Consider the following 19,492-nt stretch of genomic DNA (forward strand, 5'->3'; position numbering starts at 1 on the left):
GGGGCAGAGCTTCAGCCGGGAGCTGCGGGGGAGTGCGGGATGGGGCAACGCGGAGCCGAGCGAAAGGGGATTGAAGTGGGCGGCAATGGGAGAAGCCGTGCGGGGTGGGACGCCGGCCCTGGAGGAGGGTCTTGGTATCGCCAAGCGTTCATACAGCTCTTAACATCCAGCTCTGGGGTTCAGAGCGCACCACCTCGAACCCACCGCTAAGTATTAACCTAATGCTTCAGCCAGGCTGCTTCCCATCCCACGAGCTCAGCCCCCACGGTGCCATCTGTGCTCAAATCACCGCCCAGCCCCAGCAAATTTATGGGATGCTGCAGTCACAGACCCCTGGGCCCCTTCCCATGCTGGCCCCAAAGTTACAGCCCGTGGAACCCCGGGCCCTTCCCGTGCTGGCCCCGATGTGCAGGCACCGGGGAGTGCAGCAGATTGCAGAGCAGCAGTGTGCGGCCCTGCAGGGATGCAGGGAAAGAGGAACTGGGCTGGGGTGCAGCAGGGCTGCCGATCCCACTCTAAAGTGTCGCTGAGCTCTCAGGCAGATGTAGAAACCACACAACGTAACTGTTTTCAGAGGCACAGAGGAACAGGCAGAGCCGTTCCACACTTACTGCACACACTGAGCTCAGCATCCTCTCACCCTTCCCTGCCCCTTCTCCTTCCCTGCCGATAAACGCATGGCAGCTGCTGCTGACACCACCAAAACCCAGACGCTTATGCCTCAGCTCTCTGCACAGCTGAAATAACAGCAGCCTCCCAGCCGTGCAGCCCCGTGGCTTTATTTCCAATGAGAGCATGGATATTGGGGCTGCACATCCAGATCTGCCCAGGGCACCTCCTGCCCAGGAAGGAAAGGATTAACAAAGCTGAAATACTCCTCAACTTGAAAACGTACCAGGCAGGAGGATGAAGGAGGACAATGCAAGCTATTGTCCCGCTTATCTGGAGCTGCAGAGGGTCAACGGGACCTCCAGGGCTACACTATGGGAAAGGGAACAGAGCCCTGCACAAGGGCTGCACGCAGCCCTACATCTTTGAGATGCTCTATGGGGGTGATGCCAATCCTGACCCTGCATGCCGTGCAGCATCGTGTGATGCAGCGAGATGTGCTCTGTAATGCAATGGGTCACATGCAGAGCTGAGCTCAGTGCATGCAGAGATTGGGATCCTCCAGAGCAATCAGTGCTGCCCTCAGGGCTGCGAGGTCGTGGAGAGAGAAGCCAGGGTTCAGCTCTTGGGGAGTTGAAATTGTGGCACCACAGCTGGGATGGCTCAGCACTGGGTGCACAGAACAGATAGCAGCACTGCTCGTCTGCAGCTGCAAACCTCTGCAGAACCCCCCAGCTTTGTCTGACCTCTACAGAAAGCTATGGAGCTATTTGAGGGGTGGCGTTCATCCATCCCTTGGTTGACCACTAAAGATAATTCCAGGAGAGAAACACTTCTGATAATGGATAATAAATAATACAGTGGCAGGAAGGCAATGGTGAGGATTTAAAAATAGGCAGGCAGTTTCCTTTTCCCTCTCCTGGGAACCTTCTGGGCCTGAAAAGCAAAACACTCCAAGAGGGGTCAGGAGCCCCAGTTCAGGATGTTTGCTCAGCACTGCCAACCCCACGCACTCAGACACTGGGGTCAGCACTCTTGAACACCGTGAGACCCAAAGCATAGACATGCTCAGGGCTTCTGCTTTGCCTCTGAAGGGCGACCATCAGACAACACCCTTGGGTTCCTCCCCTACAGCTGTGAAGGTCTTAAAAATTTGTGCAAGTTCTCATCTTTGAGGTCCCTTCCAACCCAAGCCATTCTGTGATTCTAGGATTGAATTACAGGCACGTGACTCCGGGATTGGGGACTTAAGGAAACCATCCACCATTGAACGACTCAGTAAAATAATAATAACAGTAAAAATAATCATTTCAGATTTGGCAAACTCAGCAAAAGCTTTTCACAACATGCTGAGCACTTTGTGTTGATGTCAGCTGTGAGCATCAGCAGCAAAGACAGACACAGGCTGCGGGAAACCCCTCGCTTGGTTCCTTCCCATCACTCTGCAGTGAGCATTTGGCTGAATAAACACAAACTGGTGCCCCTTCAAATCGCAGATCTGCCCTCATCTGCCACAGCTTGTAGCCCGCAGGCTTCCCTGCATGGCAAATGATGCAGAACAGGCAACAAATGGGCACTTGTGCCAATGCTGAGCCAGTGCCCTGGGTGAGCTCAGCGCCTCTGGGGCAGCACTGCAGGTTCAGACCCTACGTTTGTCTCAGCACCAGGGCTCAGTGCATGCCCCGAGTTTTCTCCCAGCATACACAAGCTCATCCCACAGCCCAGGAGCACACCCAGCTCCATCCAGCCCTCCCCCAAGCTGCTTTTCCAAGGCCCAATCTTAGCTGGAAGGTGATGATGATCATGATGATGATGATCATTACTAGCATTTCTCATAAAACGAAGAACTAGCACCACTTCCTCATCTATTCCAGGGAAAAACCCTCAGACCTTGTGCAAGAAGGGAACCTGATGTCACCGCCGCACTCAGCACACCCTAACACTGATGTGAAGTTACAGCACCGCTCCCAAAATCCAGGAACCAACAGATCCCAGCCAGCTCTCCTAACGATCATCAGTGCCTAACGAGGGAAGCACACCAACTCCCCCGGCATTAGGAGTTAACCTCTCCACCCCACACTGCTGCACTTCATCCTGCAGCCCTGTGCACAGCTGGGCACAGCATCTCCTGCACAGCCCCAGTGCTCGGCCATGCAGAGTAATTGTGCCACAAATCTAGAAGGCAAAGCAGCTTGCAGGAACATTTCCACCCCATCCTACTCCTCATCTTTGACAGCTGGACTAAATGATCTTAGAGGTCTCTTCCAACCTTTGTATTTCTGTGGTTCATACCAATCCACTTTGCCACGGTATTGGAGCACGTTCTGTTCAGGGTTGATAACTTCAACCTCTGGTTTTTCAGACCTGCAGACTTCTGGGTATGGAGCAGAACGCTGCCAGCAAGGGGAATCAAGGCACTTTCTGAGGAATGTTCACTGAACTTCTGGCTCCAAGGTCAGCTGAATCCTGACATGCTGCAGACACTGATGCGCAAGTGATTTCTTGCACTGTGTGTCTTTGAAGGCAGTGTTTTTCTCATTGTTGCCTTTCTGCCAGAGTGTTTTGGTCAGCTCATGTAACAAACACCACTTCAGGTACTCGTAACCAAAAGGAAAACAGGAAACCCTTTTTTCTGTGTTGCGTAGCAATCAGCATACAGTCAGCCAGCTTGGGGCTCCTGGCTGCACTGAGCTATAGCTTCCACCTTTGCTTGGCTGATAGAAGGGAAGGGACAAAGCACTGGTATGAAAGAGAAGAGCTATGAAGCCACAGAAACAGGCTGGGAAAGTCATGGATGGGTGTAACCCCTGAAGAGAGGATAAATTCTTCTCTGAAATCAAAACGTAATAGAAAAATAGGGTGACATCATCAGAAGCCATTACATATATAGAAATACAGCTCTGCCCATCACTGCAGCACCAACAAAGTGCTCTGAGCCCTGCGGGGTCCCTTTGCACTGCTTCCCAAAGGGAACAGAATCCATAGAGGAACAAGGATGGGATGGGAGCTCAGCCTCTTAGACCCACACACAAGGGCAGGGAGTACATTTTTCCAGCGATGGTAAATAGCCAAAATGACACGTTCAGCTGAATTGTGTAAAAGGAGACTCTCAGAAACACGACGATCTGGCATTGGATCAATAGAGAACTCCCAGTGGATAATGAAGAAATGTTGCTCATTGCCAGTGTGCTCTCCAGCCCTGCTCTCGCCCCTCCTCCGGCCCATTTGGTGCAGTTAGCCCAGAACAGGACTGAGGTGGTGCATATTGAAATCTCAGATCCTGGAAACGCAGCACTAAGGTGAACCAGCACACAGCATTAATGTTACAAGTACACAAGCAAGGGTACTCAAAGAAATCCGGTTAAACAGGAACAAAGCCCTTCAGTGGCAGCTATGGAAAGGGATGATCCAACAGTGGTTCTGCATCAGGGAAAGCATACAGCAGAAGCTGGTATGGCACGAGCACAGGGAGGCAGATCTCTGATGGGAGGACAGCATCTGACAGAGACAGCCCAGGGAATGTTCCTCTCTGTCCAGGCTGGGATGTGGAGAGCAGATAGGAACAGAGTCTGTCGGCGCTGACCAAGTGAGCAGCAGGAGAGGAGCCTGCAAGTGCGGAAAGGGAAACCTTGCAGCCCAGATCCCGGTATCGCCCCTATGACACATACAGCCAAATGGCTTAAAAGTCAATTAGGAACTGCAAAAGTCTGTTGGCCACCGCAGGTATTGGTAAACCCTCAGAACAAAGGATGCTTTAACATAAAAATTTTCCTCTCTCGGTAATGACCACTTTAAAGGTTTCCGCCCCACATTGTTTCAGCAGGGGAAGTCATCCCAGTGTGCCTCCCAGATTTCCGTGGGTGTTTTGTGGCCACACGACCCCACTGGGCCGCCTCCATCCCTTGGAGGGCACTGCTCCTCCTGCCCACCTCAGCTCCACGCACCAAAGAATTTCGGTTTCCATTAAAATAACATTGCCATCCTGTGAGCCTAAAATTGCACAAACTGAGAGCGAAAATGTTTTTGCGGCTGAAGCGTTTGTAAGCAGTGCCTCCCACGTGGACCTGCTGGTGTTGAACAGCACACAACCTCACGCTGCAGAGGCTTGGAGGAATCCACAGGATTCCCTACTTCCTCTCAGCCATCTCATATTCACACAGATTTAATTATCTGCGAGCCCTCCGCCAAATTTGCATGATGTTGGGTTCAGAAGTCGTTTGGGGAAAGGACACGTACACAGACAGGCACCCACCGGGGAGAAAGGCCAGAGAATGTGACCCAGGTGTTTGCAGAAGGGTCAGGAAGCAGAGGGTGAGCACCACGAGCTGCTCCCTATGTGCTGGGTCCACCTTCAATGCCATTCTTGCAGCATCCAAGAGCTTTTTCCACCTCTGATCTCTGCTCACGCTGATCAATCCCATCCTGCACAGCCACCATCCATTTTTGTCACCTCAGCAGCTCACATCATTATGTATACATGGTTAATTACCCCATTTCTATTTGCAATGCACTGCTGGGGAGCTGTGTCAGTGTTTCCATGACATGCAATGTGGCAGCATGCAGGTGCAACACCAGCCCGGCATGCACTGAGTCACCTTCTTGCAAAAGCCAAAGCCCTGCAGAGCTCTGCTTTCCCTCCCAGTCTCAGTGGACACTCAGTGCCACTTGCAAAGCGCTCTGCTGGTGCAGCCTGGAAGTGGAGGCTGGTCAGAGGTTTTTGGAGGGGCTTTGCTGCTGCAATGCAGCCGGCAGAATTGCCAGAGCCGTGCCTTGGGCTGACCCCAAAAGAACCAAGGATAGAGGGCAGGGTGGGGTGGAGGCTTTGTGCAGTAGGAAAAGCTGAAGCTGTGCCCTGCAGTCCGTCTGTCTCCTGCCTCGTGCTTCCCCCATCCCTCTGCCAAACGGGAAGGGAAATCCGGGATTTTCTGCTGCTTTTCAGTAGGGATTAGTCTCCATTTCCTGGCTCCAGCAGCTCGGGGGCTGCCTCAGCGTGACCTCCACAGACAGGGACTTCCCATCCCTCAGACCCCATCCCAATGCCCCACAGGTGCCCCAGCTGTCCAGGTCCGACAGCCCCCAGGCTGGCATGAAAAGCCATTTCTTCTCCATCCTCCCTATCTGCAGCTCTTAACTTGCACGTCGTTTCAAGGATGGGAAGCAGAAGTGCAGGGGGAAGGTTGCTATGACAAAAGGAAAAACCCAAACTCTGATAGCAATGCACAGAGAAGCCCAAAGGGAGAAGAAAAGGGCGAACAGAAGGAGGGGTATTTTTTAAGATTATTTTTTAAGAGTAAGATTCTTACCATGGAGGCACAGGGGAAGAGGAGCACTGGGGATGCTGTCCTTGGCCACCATCGGCACCGAGGGAACACCTGAAGGTTTCGGCCGCGCACCGCAGCTCCCCTCTCAGACAGCCTGTGTGACCCACACACGTGGCCCCAGCAGTTAAAAATACCAAATATCACAAGTTCTGCCCAAACGGAGCCACCAGCACATTACAGCACGGTCATATGATGGAGCGAGAGCTGCTCCTCCGCCAGGCGGGACAGAGCCAACCCTCACTGCATAAATACCAAAATCACGCAATGAAATCACTCTGGGTTAACATCAGAGCCAGCTCTGGCTGCATCCAGCTGTGCTCCGTGATGGGCTGCAGCACTCTGCTGTCCTGCGAGCACATCGCACTGAGACCAAAGGGGCTGTCTGCATCACATGGAGGCCAGGGCTCCAAGCTGAGCAGCTCCTCAGCACTGTTTGCAGCCCAAGTGGTGAAATTCAGCCCTAATTTGCACTCTCACTGTGATGATGCTGGGACATTTCGGAGCACGACGCGAGCGGAGCGTATGTCAGCAGGAAACTAGGGCACTGGGGAAGCCACATCTGAAGGCAGGGCAGGGTCTGGCTCCAGGCAATTAATTGTGCATCTGCTCTGCAGAGACACGTCTGCAGAGTGAAAGCTGCAAGGAGAAGGGCCTCCTGCCTTTGGCCGTCAGACAGAGCTGGTGCTGAGGCGGCGGGGAGGAGAAAGAGCAAAGCAGCAGGGAAACTCTTGAGGATGTCACCCTGTGCACCACATCACGTCCTCAGTGCGAGTTAGGGAGCAGTGCTGCCAAAGGCAGCAGTGATTGGTGGCCCTCTGCCCCGTCCCTTTAATAGAGGAATGCTGCTACTGGATAGATGGGCACAGCCTTGCTGGGAGAATTCCCAGAATCCCTGGGATTTTACAGTGCTTTCCTGGATCTTTGCCCTTGCAGATGAGAATTCAGCCTGGGTGACTTCTTGCACAGTTTCCAGCTTTCCTCAAAGAAGCCAAGTGATGATTCACCCCAGTAGAAAGTTTGGCCAAGAGAGGGGATGGAGGGATTTGTTGTTTTTGACTGTAATTGTGGTTAGGAAACAGTCCCAGTGCTTGCTTCAGCTCCTCCCTCTCAATAACATCTACCATACACAGGCAGTGGAAAAGAAACAGCCTTTGATATAAACACGACAAAGCCTTTGATTCACTGTGGGGCTGTTTGCAGCGGCGGCTTTGCATCAGCACCCGACTCTGCCCCATGATCTGTACAAGCACCAGGTCCCCCTCCCACCAGGTGAAAGCCCCTTGTGTGGAGCAAAGTGCTGAAGGGATGGGTGCTGGGTGCTCGGCCATCAGCAAGGGGTCCCCAGTGGGATGGGAGGCTCCCATGCCGCGTGTCTGCAGCTCATCCCATTGCCCAAAGGCTCTGATGGGATCCTGGGGGCACTCAGCCTTCCAAGTCTGGGGAGGAAGGTTCAATTCCTGCCACCTCACAGCCACCTCTGCCAGCCTGAAGCCCCAGGGTAGCTTCAATGCCCAATTAGTGCTGGGAAGATCACTCCATTCCCATCGGCTCCAGCCAGGATTCATTGATTGCCATTTCCGCAGCACTCCACGGTGCAACCGGTGCTGCAGAGCGGTGCGTTTCCGAGTAATGAATCTAGAAATTAGTAACTCATTACCATTGATCTGAAAGATTTTTTTTCTATGTGCATTACACCCAAGGTAACAGTCAGCTAAAACATGTAAAGCCTGAATGAGATCTCTGAAAGAGGCAGGGAAAAAGCAGTGTCACAGCAAACCTGGGCACAAACCATCCATTCCATCTCTAGCCCCCCAGGCCTGGCTCTAAGGTCAAATGAAGCTTTTATCTCCCCCTGTATGCCAGTACATTGGGAAAAAAATATAATATTAGAAGAATAAATTAGCATGTGAAATGTAATTTGACTAATTAGCCCAGTGGAGTGGAAAACGTTGGTGAACTGCTTTGAAGTCAAAATGACTGCACTGACGAGGACATCGCTGAGGAGAGGGGATGTGGGGGCACCAGGGTGGGCTGGGGGGCACGGAGAGGGCAGCAGCAGGGTGACCTCACCCCACGGTTCCCACAACCAGGAGTGTTCCCAGGACACACAGCCCCAGAGGGACACCCCTAGGGATGAGATGGCCCCATGTTGGCATTGTCCCATCACTCACAAGAGCGGATGTTGCCGATGAAGTTGACCAACCAACTTGCCCTCCAGCTCCATCGTGTTACAGAACTGCCCGAGCTGCCACAAAAAGCCGTTATGTCGCTTACAACAGTCCGCTCATTGATTTCCCCATTTCCCAGATATAGAAACTGTTACTCTTTTATTAGCAAAGCTTTGGAAATCCCTACCCATAATAGCAAGAGAAGCATTCAGGGAAATGTTGCAACTGCTTTGGCTGGGCTATGAAAGGGAAGGACTGATAATCCCATGGAAAGCCATCAGGGAAGGTGGGAATGAGAGCTTGGGGGTGGCTGTGGCGATGCTCCCTGTCCAGCTGCCAGTACCCAAACGTGGGCATGGGCAGCACACATCACTACATCCATTCCCAACATGTGCTGCAAAGTACAAACTCAACAGGGGACATGTACTGGGCGCACTGAAGAGTGGCAGGGCACAGTGCTGCATCCTTTCCCGTAAGGTAAGACCCATGGTGTCTGCTCTCATCCCTGCAGATCTGCCTGGGTTTTCTCAGCCAAGGCAGCTCTGGGCTGGGGCCAGCCCTGCAGCATGGGCAATATTCAGCTGCTTGCTCCCTGTTGGAATCAATGCCTGGACCCTGTTCAGTTATTAGAGCTTCACTGGGGTGTGTGCATCCAACATCCCAGTGTAATGCACACCTAAATTTCTCCCAAATTCTGCACAGTGAGACATTGGCTCTACAGGTGCAGCCACCTCACCTCCACTTGCTGGCAGAGGCAGCGAGCATCCCTCACATTGTTTCCCTCTTACAAATACACAGGCAGAGCCCCAGTGTAAGTGAGAATATGGAGAATGTGCTCTCCATGGTTAGAGTTTTCATCAGAATGCACTCACCCTTTCCATCCTGCACAATGGAGTGAATGCCCAATGGGGGCTGAGGGTAGGGCTGCCCCACCACACTGCTGAGCAAGGAACAGTGAAAAACCCAGGCAAGCCAGAAGAGCCCTCCAACAGTGCCCAACCCCCTTGATTATCATTACTTGTTATTATTCTGCAATAAAACCACGGATATGATTAGAAAGGGGAAGTCATTCCAAGCATGGAGGGCATCCCCTGCTCAATCCTGACCACTGCCCAGGTGGGCTCCACTCTCCAGATCTGCTTTCCACCAATCCCTGAGTAGCCCACACCACAGGGAAACCCAGCCCCAGCTGCCGCTATGGCGTGGTGCAAGCTGCTGACAAACCCAGCTAAATGAGAATAAAGCTTCCAACCAAGAGGTCAGCAGCTCCCTCCCCTCCTTAGCATCACTCACTGCCTCCCCTCCTCTTTCCCAAGGTTCCACGCCCCGCTGGCTCTGCAGTGGCCGACACAGGTATCCTCATTAGCACAGCAGCACTGTAGGTGCTGGAAAAGCCCGAGGCTGTTTCTAAATATAGGAGCCCCATCCCTGCTGGGATGGAGGGGCTGGGGCTGCACACCCCTGCAAGGTGCTCGCAGGGAGTCCTCCCTGCTCCCAGCTCTCCTCTCCGTGTCATCGTATGCCTTTGAGCACACAGATAATGGAGAAGAGGAGAAGGTAGCATTCTCCGCTGCTCACTAATTGCTCACCAGCAAGAAACTGCCGATTAGAGGCCCCTGTGGGGAGGACACACACTGAAGAGCACAGTAAGAGCATGGGCTTCCCCTGCTCGTCAGCTTTGCCTCAGTGCTACCAGCACATGGAGCACATCCCAAGCCTTCACACAGCTGGGGAACTGCCCACTAACCCCCTGTGAGCTCTGGAAAGCATTTGACCCTTTTTGGGGCTCTCCATCAGCTTTAGCACGGGGGCCTTTCCTCCCCAGTCAGATTCCCGGTGTATTCCTGCAATGGGCAGAGTTAAGGTGACAAGAGGCGGATCCAGGCGTAGGGGTTTATCTGCCTGGGTGCTGCAATCCTGCTGCTTTGCTGTGTGTCAGCGCCATGGGCAGGGCAGCCAGAAAAGCAGAGCCATTCCCAGCCCGGACACCGGCAGCCAACCCACCCTTCTGCACCACCACCACGCAGGGAGGCATCGTCTGCATCCCAGACCCCTCCTTTCATGATGCATTTTGCAAGAGCATCGCACAGCCTGCGTCGAGACACGGCGCTTCGGGAAGAAACGGCTGCACCCGGAGGCGGTGCCACCTTCAACTTTGCCACGAGTTCATCAGCCCCGGGGTGGGGTCACGGCTCCTGGCTGCCCCCCCGCACACCCACCCGGCCCCGGCCTCGCCTCCACTCACGTCGTCGTCCTGCACGCTCAGAGGGATGTCCAACATGCACATCTGCACCGGCTGCACCAGCGCCTTCTGCACGTTGAACAAAGGTTTCGCCTCCATCTTCCCCGGCACGGAGGGGCTGCTCATTCTTCTCTCTCCGCCGCCGCCCCTCGTCCAGCAGCAGCTCCAACCCGGGCGGGGAGGCAGAGCAAAGACCTTTCCCTGCTCGGTTTTCTCAGCGCATCTTGCCAACAGCTGCGGTCGCTCCGAGAGCTCTTATTTCCTTCCCCGCAAATCAAAGGGCTGCGAGGAGCTGCGCCGGGAGGCGGTGTGCGCTGGTGTGCGTGCGGCGGGCGATGCTCCCGAGCTGGCGGAGCAGCCCTGTGCCAGCATGCCGCGGCACGCCGCTTTCCACCGCTCCTTTCTTTCTTTTTTCCTTCCTTCCCTCCTTTCTTTCTTCCGGGGCGAGCTGGGTGCTGGCTCGGTGTGATGCTCCCAGCCTCATCTACATGCACAACACCCCCGGACCCCCGCGCATTGTCTCCGAGGCACAACAGGTCGTGCCGGCTGTTGATTTCTGGTTGCGATCAGATTGTGTCTTGCGGCAGTTACAGCCTTTCCCGCTGGCTGTTGTGGCAGCAAACAGGCAGAGCTGGAAGGATGAGAGGGTGTGAGACAGGGAGCATGCCTGAGCCCGGCTGGAGCCTCCCCTTTTCTTTCCCTCTCCTCTTTCATCCCTGGTGCCCATTGTCGGATCAGCGCCGTCCTACACTCCAAGGACTACAGCCAGGCTTAAATAATTCACACCCAGAGAGCGCTCGGGAACCTGATGGCACTGGCAATGCAGGGTGACACTCAATTAAGGCAGTGAGCAGCGGTGATTTTTGCTTACAGGTCAATTCCTGCATGGGAAGCTTTGCCTGGGTGAGCACGGCATGGGCTGCCTGTTCCACTCCTCACAGCTCCAAAACTGAGTTTTCCTGAAAGAGAGTGGCACAAACCAGGGTGGTTCTGCAACTGAGAGACACTGTAGGATTTGCACCAATGGTGTCAGTGGGTCAAGGTGGAGTGAGATGTGTGTCCCAGAGATGGAGCATCCCGGTGTCTTGCTGCAGGGCAGCAGTGCCCAGCACAGAGGCCATGCAAAACTCAAGGAATAAGCCAATGAAAACCCCCACCACCCTCAAGCAAACAAGATTTTCCATCCTTACTGCAGCCCTTCTTGCTGCGCCTTGCAGTGATGACACGGTGGGAGATGCTCATGGTAAGTAGCATAGAGGAGCCCAGCGCTGCACATGGATAGGGAGCTGCCTCCAGGGCTCTCCCCCAGCTGGCAGCACCTGGGAGCTGCCCCTCCCATGCCATCGAGGCAGTGCCGCAGCCCAGAAAACATCCTGGCACAGTCACCATGTCCCAGTGACTCAAAGTGATACGTGCTCCCATGGGAGACTGCCTCATGCCTCATGCTGCCATCACTGGCTGTGCAATTTGCACCCAGCATGGGCAGCACCCACAGCTCTGGTTCCAGGAAGGTGATTCAAGCCTGCACCAAGCCCATGTGAAGGAGCTGTAGGATTCCCATCTCCCGCTGGTGCTTGGGTCCATGGGATGCCCCCAGGTAGCAACAAGGAAGGGAGGACAGCTGTGGCTGTCTCACAACATGTGCTTCTGGCACATCCAAGGTCTACTGTGCTGGTCCCCAAAGACCAGCAACCCCTTGTGTCCCTTACACCCCTGCCAGGCAGCTCTAACAATGCCAGAGGGATCACTCTTCCAGCAAAGCCACAAACCCTACAGGGAGACCGTGAAGGAAAGCCAAACACCAAGCACAATGTGCTGGGGGAGCCAGGCAGAGCAGCACATGGGGTTGGATGTGGAAACTGCTGCTTCTGAAACCAGCTCAAACCCACAGCACTGGGACTGGATGATAGGATGTACAGCTGCACACATAAAAATGCAGAGTGAGGGCACTCATGCAGCCCCAGAAACGGCATGAAACATCCCCTGTTCTCACCTACAGCACCAAGGGACATTGTGTTCCTAAAGCAGACGCCCACAAGGTGCTTTGGGACAACTTGCCACTCAGCTGAAGCAGAACGCAGAGATTCCCCCAGCACCTCAGCAGCCCCAACAGGGTGATCCCACACGGGCATCAGAACAGCAGCACCGAGCCACTCCGCCTCCGGGCTGGCTGGCACGGGTGGAAGCTGTGATCCCACACACTGCAGCAGCAGATCCCACGCACTGCTGGAGCCCATGGAATGGGGCAGCCCTGCAGGATGTGCAGGAGAAACCCTCCCAGCGCCATCTCAGCCCGCAGCCCTTGAGCAGAGTGGGAAATGCCAGCACAGACCCCAGTGCTTTCCCATTTTGCTTTGCACGGGGGTTTTATTGCTTCCTGCAGATTCAGCAGAGAAAACCCACATCGGGACCTCACTGCTTCACAGCTGTAACTCTGCCTTGGCAGGAATAGAGCAACTACAGGGCAAATAAATGGAGCTGTCTCTGCTCCCCACAAGCACATCGTTTGGGGCACTTCACAACGGAGCACAGTTAAATCTCTGCATAGGTGGGAAGGTTTCAATGACACAATTCCACACAGGAGGATTTTGGCACCCAGCTCAACTGCCGTGGCACAAACATGCTGAATACTCCAAAATGCAGTGCCCACCCCTCAGTCACACTGACAGCAAGCGACAAAGGCCCACCTGAGCAAAGCCAGCCTCAATGCTTGGTGGATTCAAGCATCAAAGGCTTCCATAAAACTAAAGAATTCCCACAAATAACAATGGTGTGTTTGTTTTTGCAAGGAAATTTCAACCCCAAGTATTGTCCACAAGCCCAAACATCACTGCATCCTGCGCATGGAGGAAAATGCTCTGCTTCAGAGAAATGATGCAAACCTGACTGGTTTATTTTCACAGCACGAGGCTGATAGAAAGGCAAAGAGGAAATAAAGCAGCGTGACGAGTGGAAGGCAAATGGAAAATCCCAGCAGCTCTTCCCCTCTGAAGCTTATCAGTAAAAGAAAGAGGAAATCTGCTTTTGAAAGCACAGAAATCCCAACATGGCAGCATCCCTCGAGAGAAATGTGCATTTACAGGGAGCCAAGGGCACAGATGGGGGCTGGGCATGGGCTGGGACACGTGGATGCAGCCCCGTGGGTTTTCCAGGGCTGGGACATCGATTCCTCAGTGCACACCCAAGGCAGCTCGGTACCTAGCTCATGGTGCTTCTGTATGTCCCATTTGAAATGTCTGCCTTGTCCCAGATGAATTAAGAGAATAAACTTGGCTCATTTTTAAGCCTGAACAGAGCGCAGCTGGTCAGCACCCTGAGCTGAATGAATTCCCCAGTTCCCCCAGAATAGAAACGTATGCAAAACCAGTTCATGTGAAGCACAGACAGTCCTTTAACAGCATGGAGTAGCAATTACCAATGCCAGCTATTAAAAAAGGGAACCAATTAGTCATCTTGGGATTCCTCCACACGTTTTCCACTTGAGGGATTTCCAGCAGCACATCCCCTTGGGATGAAGCACACCCCGGGAGCTCCCTTGCCCCATGGGGAAGGACAGGGATGCCTTCCATCACAGTCCCTGGATGCGGTCTCCATGGAAATGGTCACTGCAGCAACGCAGAGCAGCAGGGATGGAGAGCCGGGGAGGATGCAAAGGAGGACCTTCCCCCTAAGCAGGAACTAGGAGGTACCCACAGCCCCCCTCCTTCTGTTTCTGAGGCCATTTCCCTGCATCAGCAGCACAGTGAGGCTTCGGTGCTGCCATCCTGCTGCTGCATCTCGCGCTGAAAGCACTTCATCCTGCTGGAATCGGTCCTGTGGGAGCTGCTAACATTGAGCTGTCACAGTGGGGATGGCACTGGGAGGGAGGAGAGCTGGAGGCTGCCATGGCAACGGGCTGATTGGGTTTCCATAACGATATCAGAGATGGGGACGAAGCCTGGGCTGGGGGCAAGATGCTGCAGCTTTGGGTGTGCACAGGTGGACAGCAGGGCTCACCCATCCCTGTGCCATCTCCACAGGAACAGAGATCCTTGCTGCACACAGTGTCTGTGTGATACGACAGCAGTGCTGCAGGGCACGGAGAGCTGCAGGCACGGGCCAAGCGCGACAGCCCCTGCTGTCACCAATGATTATTTCTTGGTGAGGGTTTATTCCACCTGGCAGCCAGGCTTGAGCAGCAGCCGTCTGCAGAGAGAGCCCAGGCTGGCAGCAGGAGCAGGGTGGCTCTCTGGGCATATGGCCACATCCATCAGGACCTGCACACAAACACGACTCACAGACTGCACAAGGCATGACCTGAAGCGCCTGACAGAGCTGTAGCATCCAGCAATTCACCATCTGAAATTCAAGCATACCTCAGAGCATGTTTTCCCCTACCCAACACGTGGCCAAGGGGTTATCTGTAGGTCCCCATCTCTGCTCCGTGTCACTTGTCAGACAGCAAACCGTGGGCTCAGAGATAAGAGCCACGGCAACAGCAGCTTGGAGCCTCCCCGCCCCATGCAAATAGCTAGGGCTCCCCCAGCCCTCCCTCCTCACACTGCTGAATGGCCAAGGGGCTTGAAAGAAGTCTTCACCATGTGTGGTCGCCCTCTAACCAGCTCATTCTAGCACAACATTCGTTGCATGGACAGATTTTATAGAACCATTTGAGTTGGAAAGGACCTTTCAAAGCCATCTGATCCAACCCAGCAATGAATAGGGAGACCCACAGCATGCTGAGAACCCCATCCCCTGACCTCAGGTGTCTCCGGGGTTGGGTTGTCACCACCTCTCTGGGTAACCTTCTTACAGGTCCGTATTCCTGGAGTAGGTGAACAGTGGGAAAAACACAGAGCCAGTGCCATGGGACGGGAGCATCCCACAGGAGTGGGACACAGCATGGGAGGTGCACGTCCTCCACCCCACACCATGCACAGCCATCGAGCGACTGCTGCAAATCGGATGAGGCTCAACCCCGGAGGCCCACCATTGATTTCCGTTGCCTAACGACAGGAAAGCTTTATAATCCTATTAACTAAACACCCTTTCAAGCAGCAGTGACAGAAGCACCAAGGGGACTTGTGTAAGCAGGAGGAGCCACAGTGCAGCACACAGCTTCGTAAGTGCTGGGGGGGTCACCAAAATGTGAGGCTGTGAAACCTGCAGGTGCGGTGCTGGATCTGACCCACAAACCAAGCAGGTCATTGGCACAGGAGCTGGGAGTTCTTGCACAGAACAGCAGTGCCCAGGCACACAAATTTGCAAAAGTTGTCCCCAGAAGATCAACGTGTTGCTGTATTTCAGTCCATCCTTAATTACCAACACCCTGTTTGCACTTGGAGAAGTCCTCCAGCAAAAGACAGACCACAATTTAAACATTTCACGGAACAAGCTGAATTTTGTTGCTTCAGTCGCTGTGCACAAGTGCCTGCCCATCACCATGGAAATGCTGTAGAGAGAGCTCGGGGCCAGCTGGGGCTTTCGTCCTCCTCCAAGCAAAACCAGGGCCTCGGGCAGCCACCAACCTGTGGCACTCAGAGGAGGAGCAATGGGTTCGTGCTCCCCATGGATGGGTAATGGGAGGATCCCATCACATAGAACCATTGAATGGCTTAGGTTGGAAGGAACCTTAAAGACAATCCAGTTCCAACCCAGATCTGATGCCCAGGACTCCATCCACAGCCTTGAGAACCTCCAGGGATGGGGCACCCACAGCTCTGGGCAGCTTGTTCTCTCTTCCTTCAGCCTTTCTTCTCCACACAGGGAAGTGCGGAGCTGGGATGCCCCAGCATCCCCAAACTCGGGTGTATATGCAAAGCCCCTTTCATTTTCTCCTGATCCCATGCAGAATCAGTTCAGGCCCAGGGGGCTTCTCCTTCCCTCCCTAATCTGCAGCAAGCGAGCAACCCATTGGGGCAGCCTCACTCATCTCTTCCTCCTCCCATCTGCCAAAGCTCTCTGCACACAGAGCAGCAGAGCACAGTGAGATCTCCCTACTGGATGACCTCCTGGCCTCCAGGGATTGGGAACTCTGTCCTGTGAGCCCGCGATTCCCTGACATGCCTCTGCTGAACCGCCTTTGACGTCAGCTCATGTCTACAAATATTGGTTTTGACCTACAGCCAAAAGTTGAAGCACAGGGGGAAAAAAAAAAATAAAAATGGTGAAGAAAGCAAATATCCAGCATCCTGTGGAGAACCCCAGGAGAGCAGCATGGGGAGGGCAGGCATTCCCAGGGTGAGTTCAGAGTAAAAAGGGTCAGGATACCATGGAACATGAAGTGTAAATCCCCAAGGAATGCAGACAGGTGCAGCCTCACTGCTGGTTGGACTCAGCCAGTCCAGAGCACAGCGTGGCTCCAGTGCTGCTTCCCACGAGAGCTGTGCCACCCCTACAGCCCCCATCCATCCACTGACCCTTCCAGCACCTACAAAGGCAGAACCTAATAACTCACAGGGAAAACAACAGTGCCATCTGCTGCACAGCTCTGCTCGGCCCTGTGCAGCCTGGCCTGCACAAATGTGCACGTGGGCTCACTCAGCTCACAACAGTCACAACTGCACACGAATGCATCCCTAATCAGCACCGAGCGATGCACGAAGGCAGCAGCAACCACCACCAGACAGGGAAGGCATCCTTGCAGCCATCCCAATAGCCACCAATCGCTGCATGCCTGGGGACAGCTCTGGTTTACATGGAAGAGTAACAGACCACAGAGTGTCCCAGAGCCCATGCAGTGACAGCAGCGTGCAAAGACACAGAGCAAAAGGCAAAGTAGGCCAACAACCCCACTGCCCCACAGCATGCCACAGGTGGAGCTCAACTTCCAGCCTCTACAGGCAAGATAGAACGCAAACAGCCCCTAACACCCTCCCAGTCTCAGTGAGCTTGACACCACCCCCATCTTCCCCCTTAGAGAGAAGTCCCAGATCCCAGCACACAATGCCGCGGAACCCTGACCCCGAGATCCCAGGGAACTTCAAGCAAGGGGTGGGAAGAGCAGGGTCAGCTGCTGCGAGCCCATGTCAGCTCCCCCCAGAGCCAGCAGCTGTGGGCAGCAGGCAGTCAGCCACCCCATCTCCAGGTGGACTGCAGATTGGTGGCCCGTGAATCAGTTTCTCAGCCTGGAAAGCACGCTGGCATCCTCTGTGAGATATGCGTTGCTATAGCAATGGGAAAGGTATCAGATGCAAAGTCAGCACCAATGGATAGCACAGATCACTTTTAAGATCACTAGGCAAGATCAGGACCCCTGCTTCTCACAGTCCCACAGCCAAGCACCATACAGGGGATGGCACAGCAAAAGCACTGTGAGGAGCTGAAAAACATAATCCCAAGGATGCCCAGAACAAATAGCCCTGAAAACCCCCTCCTTTGCTCACACCAATGGCCTCTACAAAGCAAACTGACTCCGGACAACAAACTGCACTGAGCGTCCCACACTGAGATCCATTCTGCAACAGCTGCTGCATCCCCTGCTCATGGTCACACATACAAGAGTGGGAGCTCCAGATGGAGCAGCCCAGCCATGCTGGGGAGGAACTATGCATCTCTCTGCCAGCTGGAAGCCACCTTCTGACCCCGCTCACGTGCAAGTTTTGGTTTGAAGGCTGGAACCTTCAGTTCCTCACAAACCCTTCCATCCAGGTGTTTCGACTCCCTGAGGAACACACCTGCAGCGATTAGATCAGAGACGGGGAGGGGGAACCCTCCTTGTTTACTCAGCTTGTTTGATTTGCAGCACTCGGTTGTTTGTGTGGGTCCTTCTCATAGCAACCAGGGAGAGGAACACGTACAAGGCATGAAGAATGCTGCTGTGCAGCCACGTTGGCCGGGTGCGGCTGTGGGTGCAGCTGGAAATTCCTCTCACCCGGTAGTCACAAAAAATGATGGGGCTGAAGGAATCGCACCCCTGACACGGCCAAGTGCTCACCCCCACCAGCAGGGCCTGCACTCTGTGCCACACACACCCCTGGGGTTGGTGACAAACACCAGTGTGCCTCAGTTTATCCATATGCAAAATGGAGGTAAGTATAAGCAAACGTTGGGACTCTCATATGATGCGCTCCATAGGAATGCAATGTTCATTCCACAGCACAGCTGGGAGACTGAGCTCTGGACATCGTTTTCTGTATGATTTTACACCTCTGACTTTCTGGTTCTCCCTCCAGCCCACAGCCACGCAGTCTTGTTTCTGCCCCTTGGCAGTGCCAGGATGCAAACCCAGCACTTTGGCTGCCAATGCCCTTTTCCAAAGGCACACGCCACGCTCCAGTACACACACACACATGCTGGCACAGCTCCTGCCTCACACGCTCACGTCCACCAGAGCTAATTCAGCTTCTGTTCACAGTGCTGGGGCAAGGCAAACCAGGCCTGGACCAAACAGACACGCTCGGTGCAGAAGGCAGCTTTGGGATGCCTGTTTTTTTCCAGCCCAAAAATGGCTCCCATCCCACTTTTCTATCGCAGCATCAGCCTTTTCCCTTCTCCATTTCTGGGATCCCAGGAGCTATCACTGTCCACTTCCCTTCCCATCGCCCCGTGGGCACTGACCCCATCCCTCTGCAGGGCCAGAGAGCAGGTGAATAAAAAGTAAAAATAAATAAAGGATAAGTATAAATAAAAAGCGGGGAATAAAAAGTATAAAATCAGAGCAGCATCAGGACCAAAAGAAGATGAGGAACCTTCCATCGGATTTTTTGCCTTTGGTTCACACTCTCCTGCCTCAAAAGCACCACGGGGTTTGCAAGCACAGAGCTTTTGCCCCTTTAGGCCCGATTTGGCCTCGTTCAGCCTCGCAAACACAGTAGCGGGGACAGGGAGCTCCTGGTGCCACCTGGCTGAGCGCTGCAGCCCCGCACGCAGCCAGGAACGGCCGCAGCACCGCAGCAACCCCCGTACCCGACCCGGGCTGTGCTGCTCTCCTTCTCATTCCTTCATTCCCACTCCTCCTTGCTCCTCTCGTCCCCTCCGCACGCAGAAAACCAAACGCATTCGCGTGGGTCCCCGCGAGCCCCGCAGCCGGGGTGCAGAAGGGGAACCCCTGTCGTTGCGGAGCCGCGGGCACCGGGAAAAGTGACAAAAGCCGAAAGAGGAAAGCGCTCAGCTCACCTGGCTGTCGATCATCATCATGTCCCGCTCATAGCCTCCGCGGGCCGCGCTACGAG

General features: G+C 54.2%; 1 protein-coding gene across 7 annotated transcripts in view; it reads right to left on the reverse strand.

Annotated features, from left to right (window-relative positions):
- The window catches only part of RALGDS (ral guanine nucleotide dissociation stimulator), a 39,334-nt gene extending 19,848 nt beyond the window's left edge, over positions 1 to 19,486 (reverse strand). For 2 of the 7 annotated variants that reach the window (XM_031556213.1, XM_010720952.2), the window contains exon 1: positions 19,437 to 19,486. In XM_031556213.1, the coding sequence (XP_031412073.1) occupies positions 19,437 to 19,457 (21 nt within the window). In that variant the 5' untranslated portion in view covers positions 19,458 to 19,486. Of the gene's footprint in view, positions 1 to 5,912; positions 6,105 to 10,343; positions 10,584 to 19,436 lie in introns of those variants that run through there. The other 5 variants (XM_010720954.3, XM_010720949.3, XM_010720951.3 and 2 more) reach the window with 4 other exon arrangements.
- Between the last annotated feature and the right edge of the window lie 6 nt (positions 19,487 to 19,492).

Source organism: Meleagris gallopavo, chromosome 19 (assembly GCF_000146605.3).
Source record: "Meleagris gallopavo isolate NT-WF06-2002-E0010 breed Aviagen turkey brand Nicholas breeding stock chromosome 19, Turkey_5.1, whole genome shotgun sequence".
Lineage (NCBI taxonomy): Eukaryota > Metazoa > Chordata > Aves > Galliformes > Phasianidae > Meleagris > Meleagris gallopavo.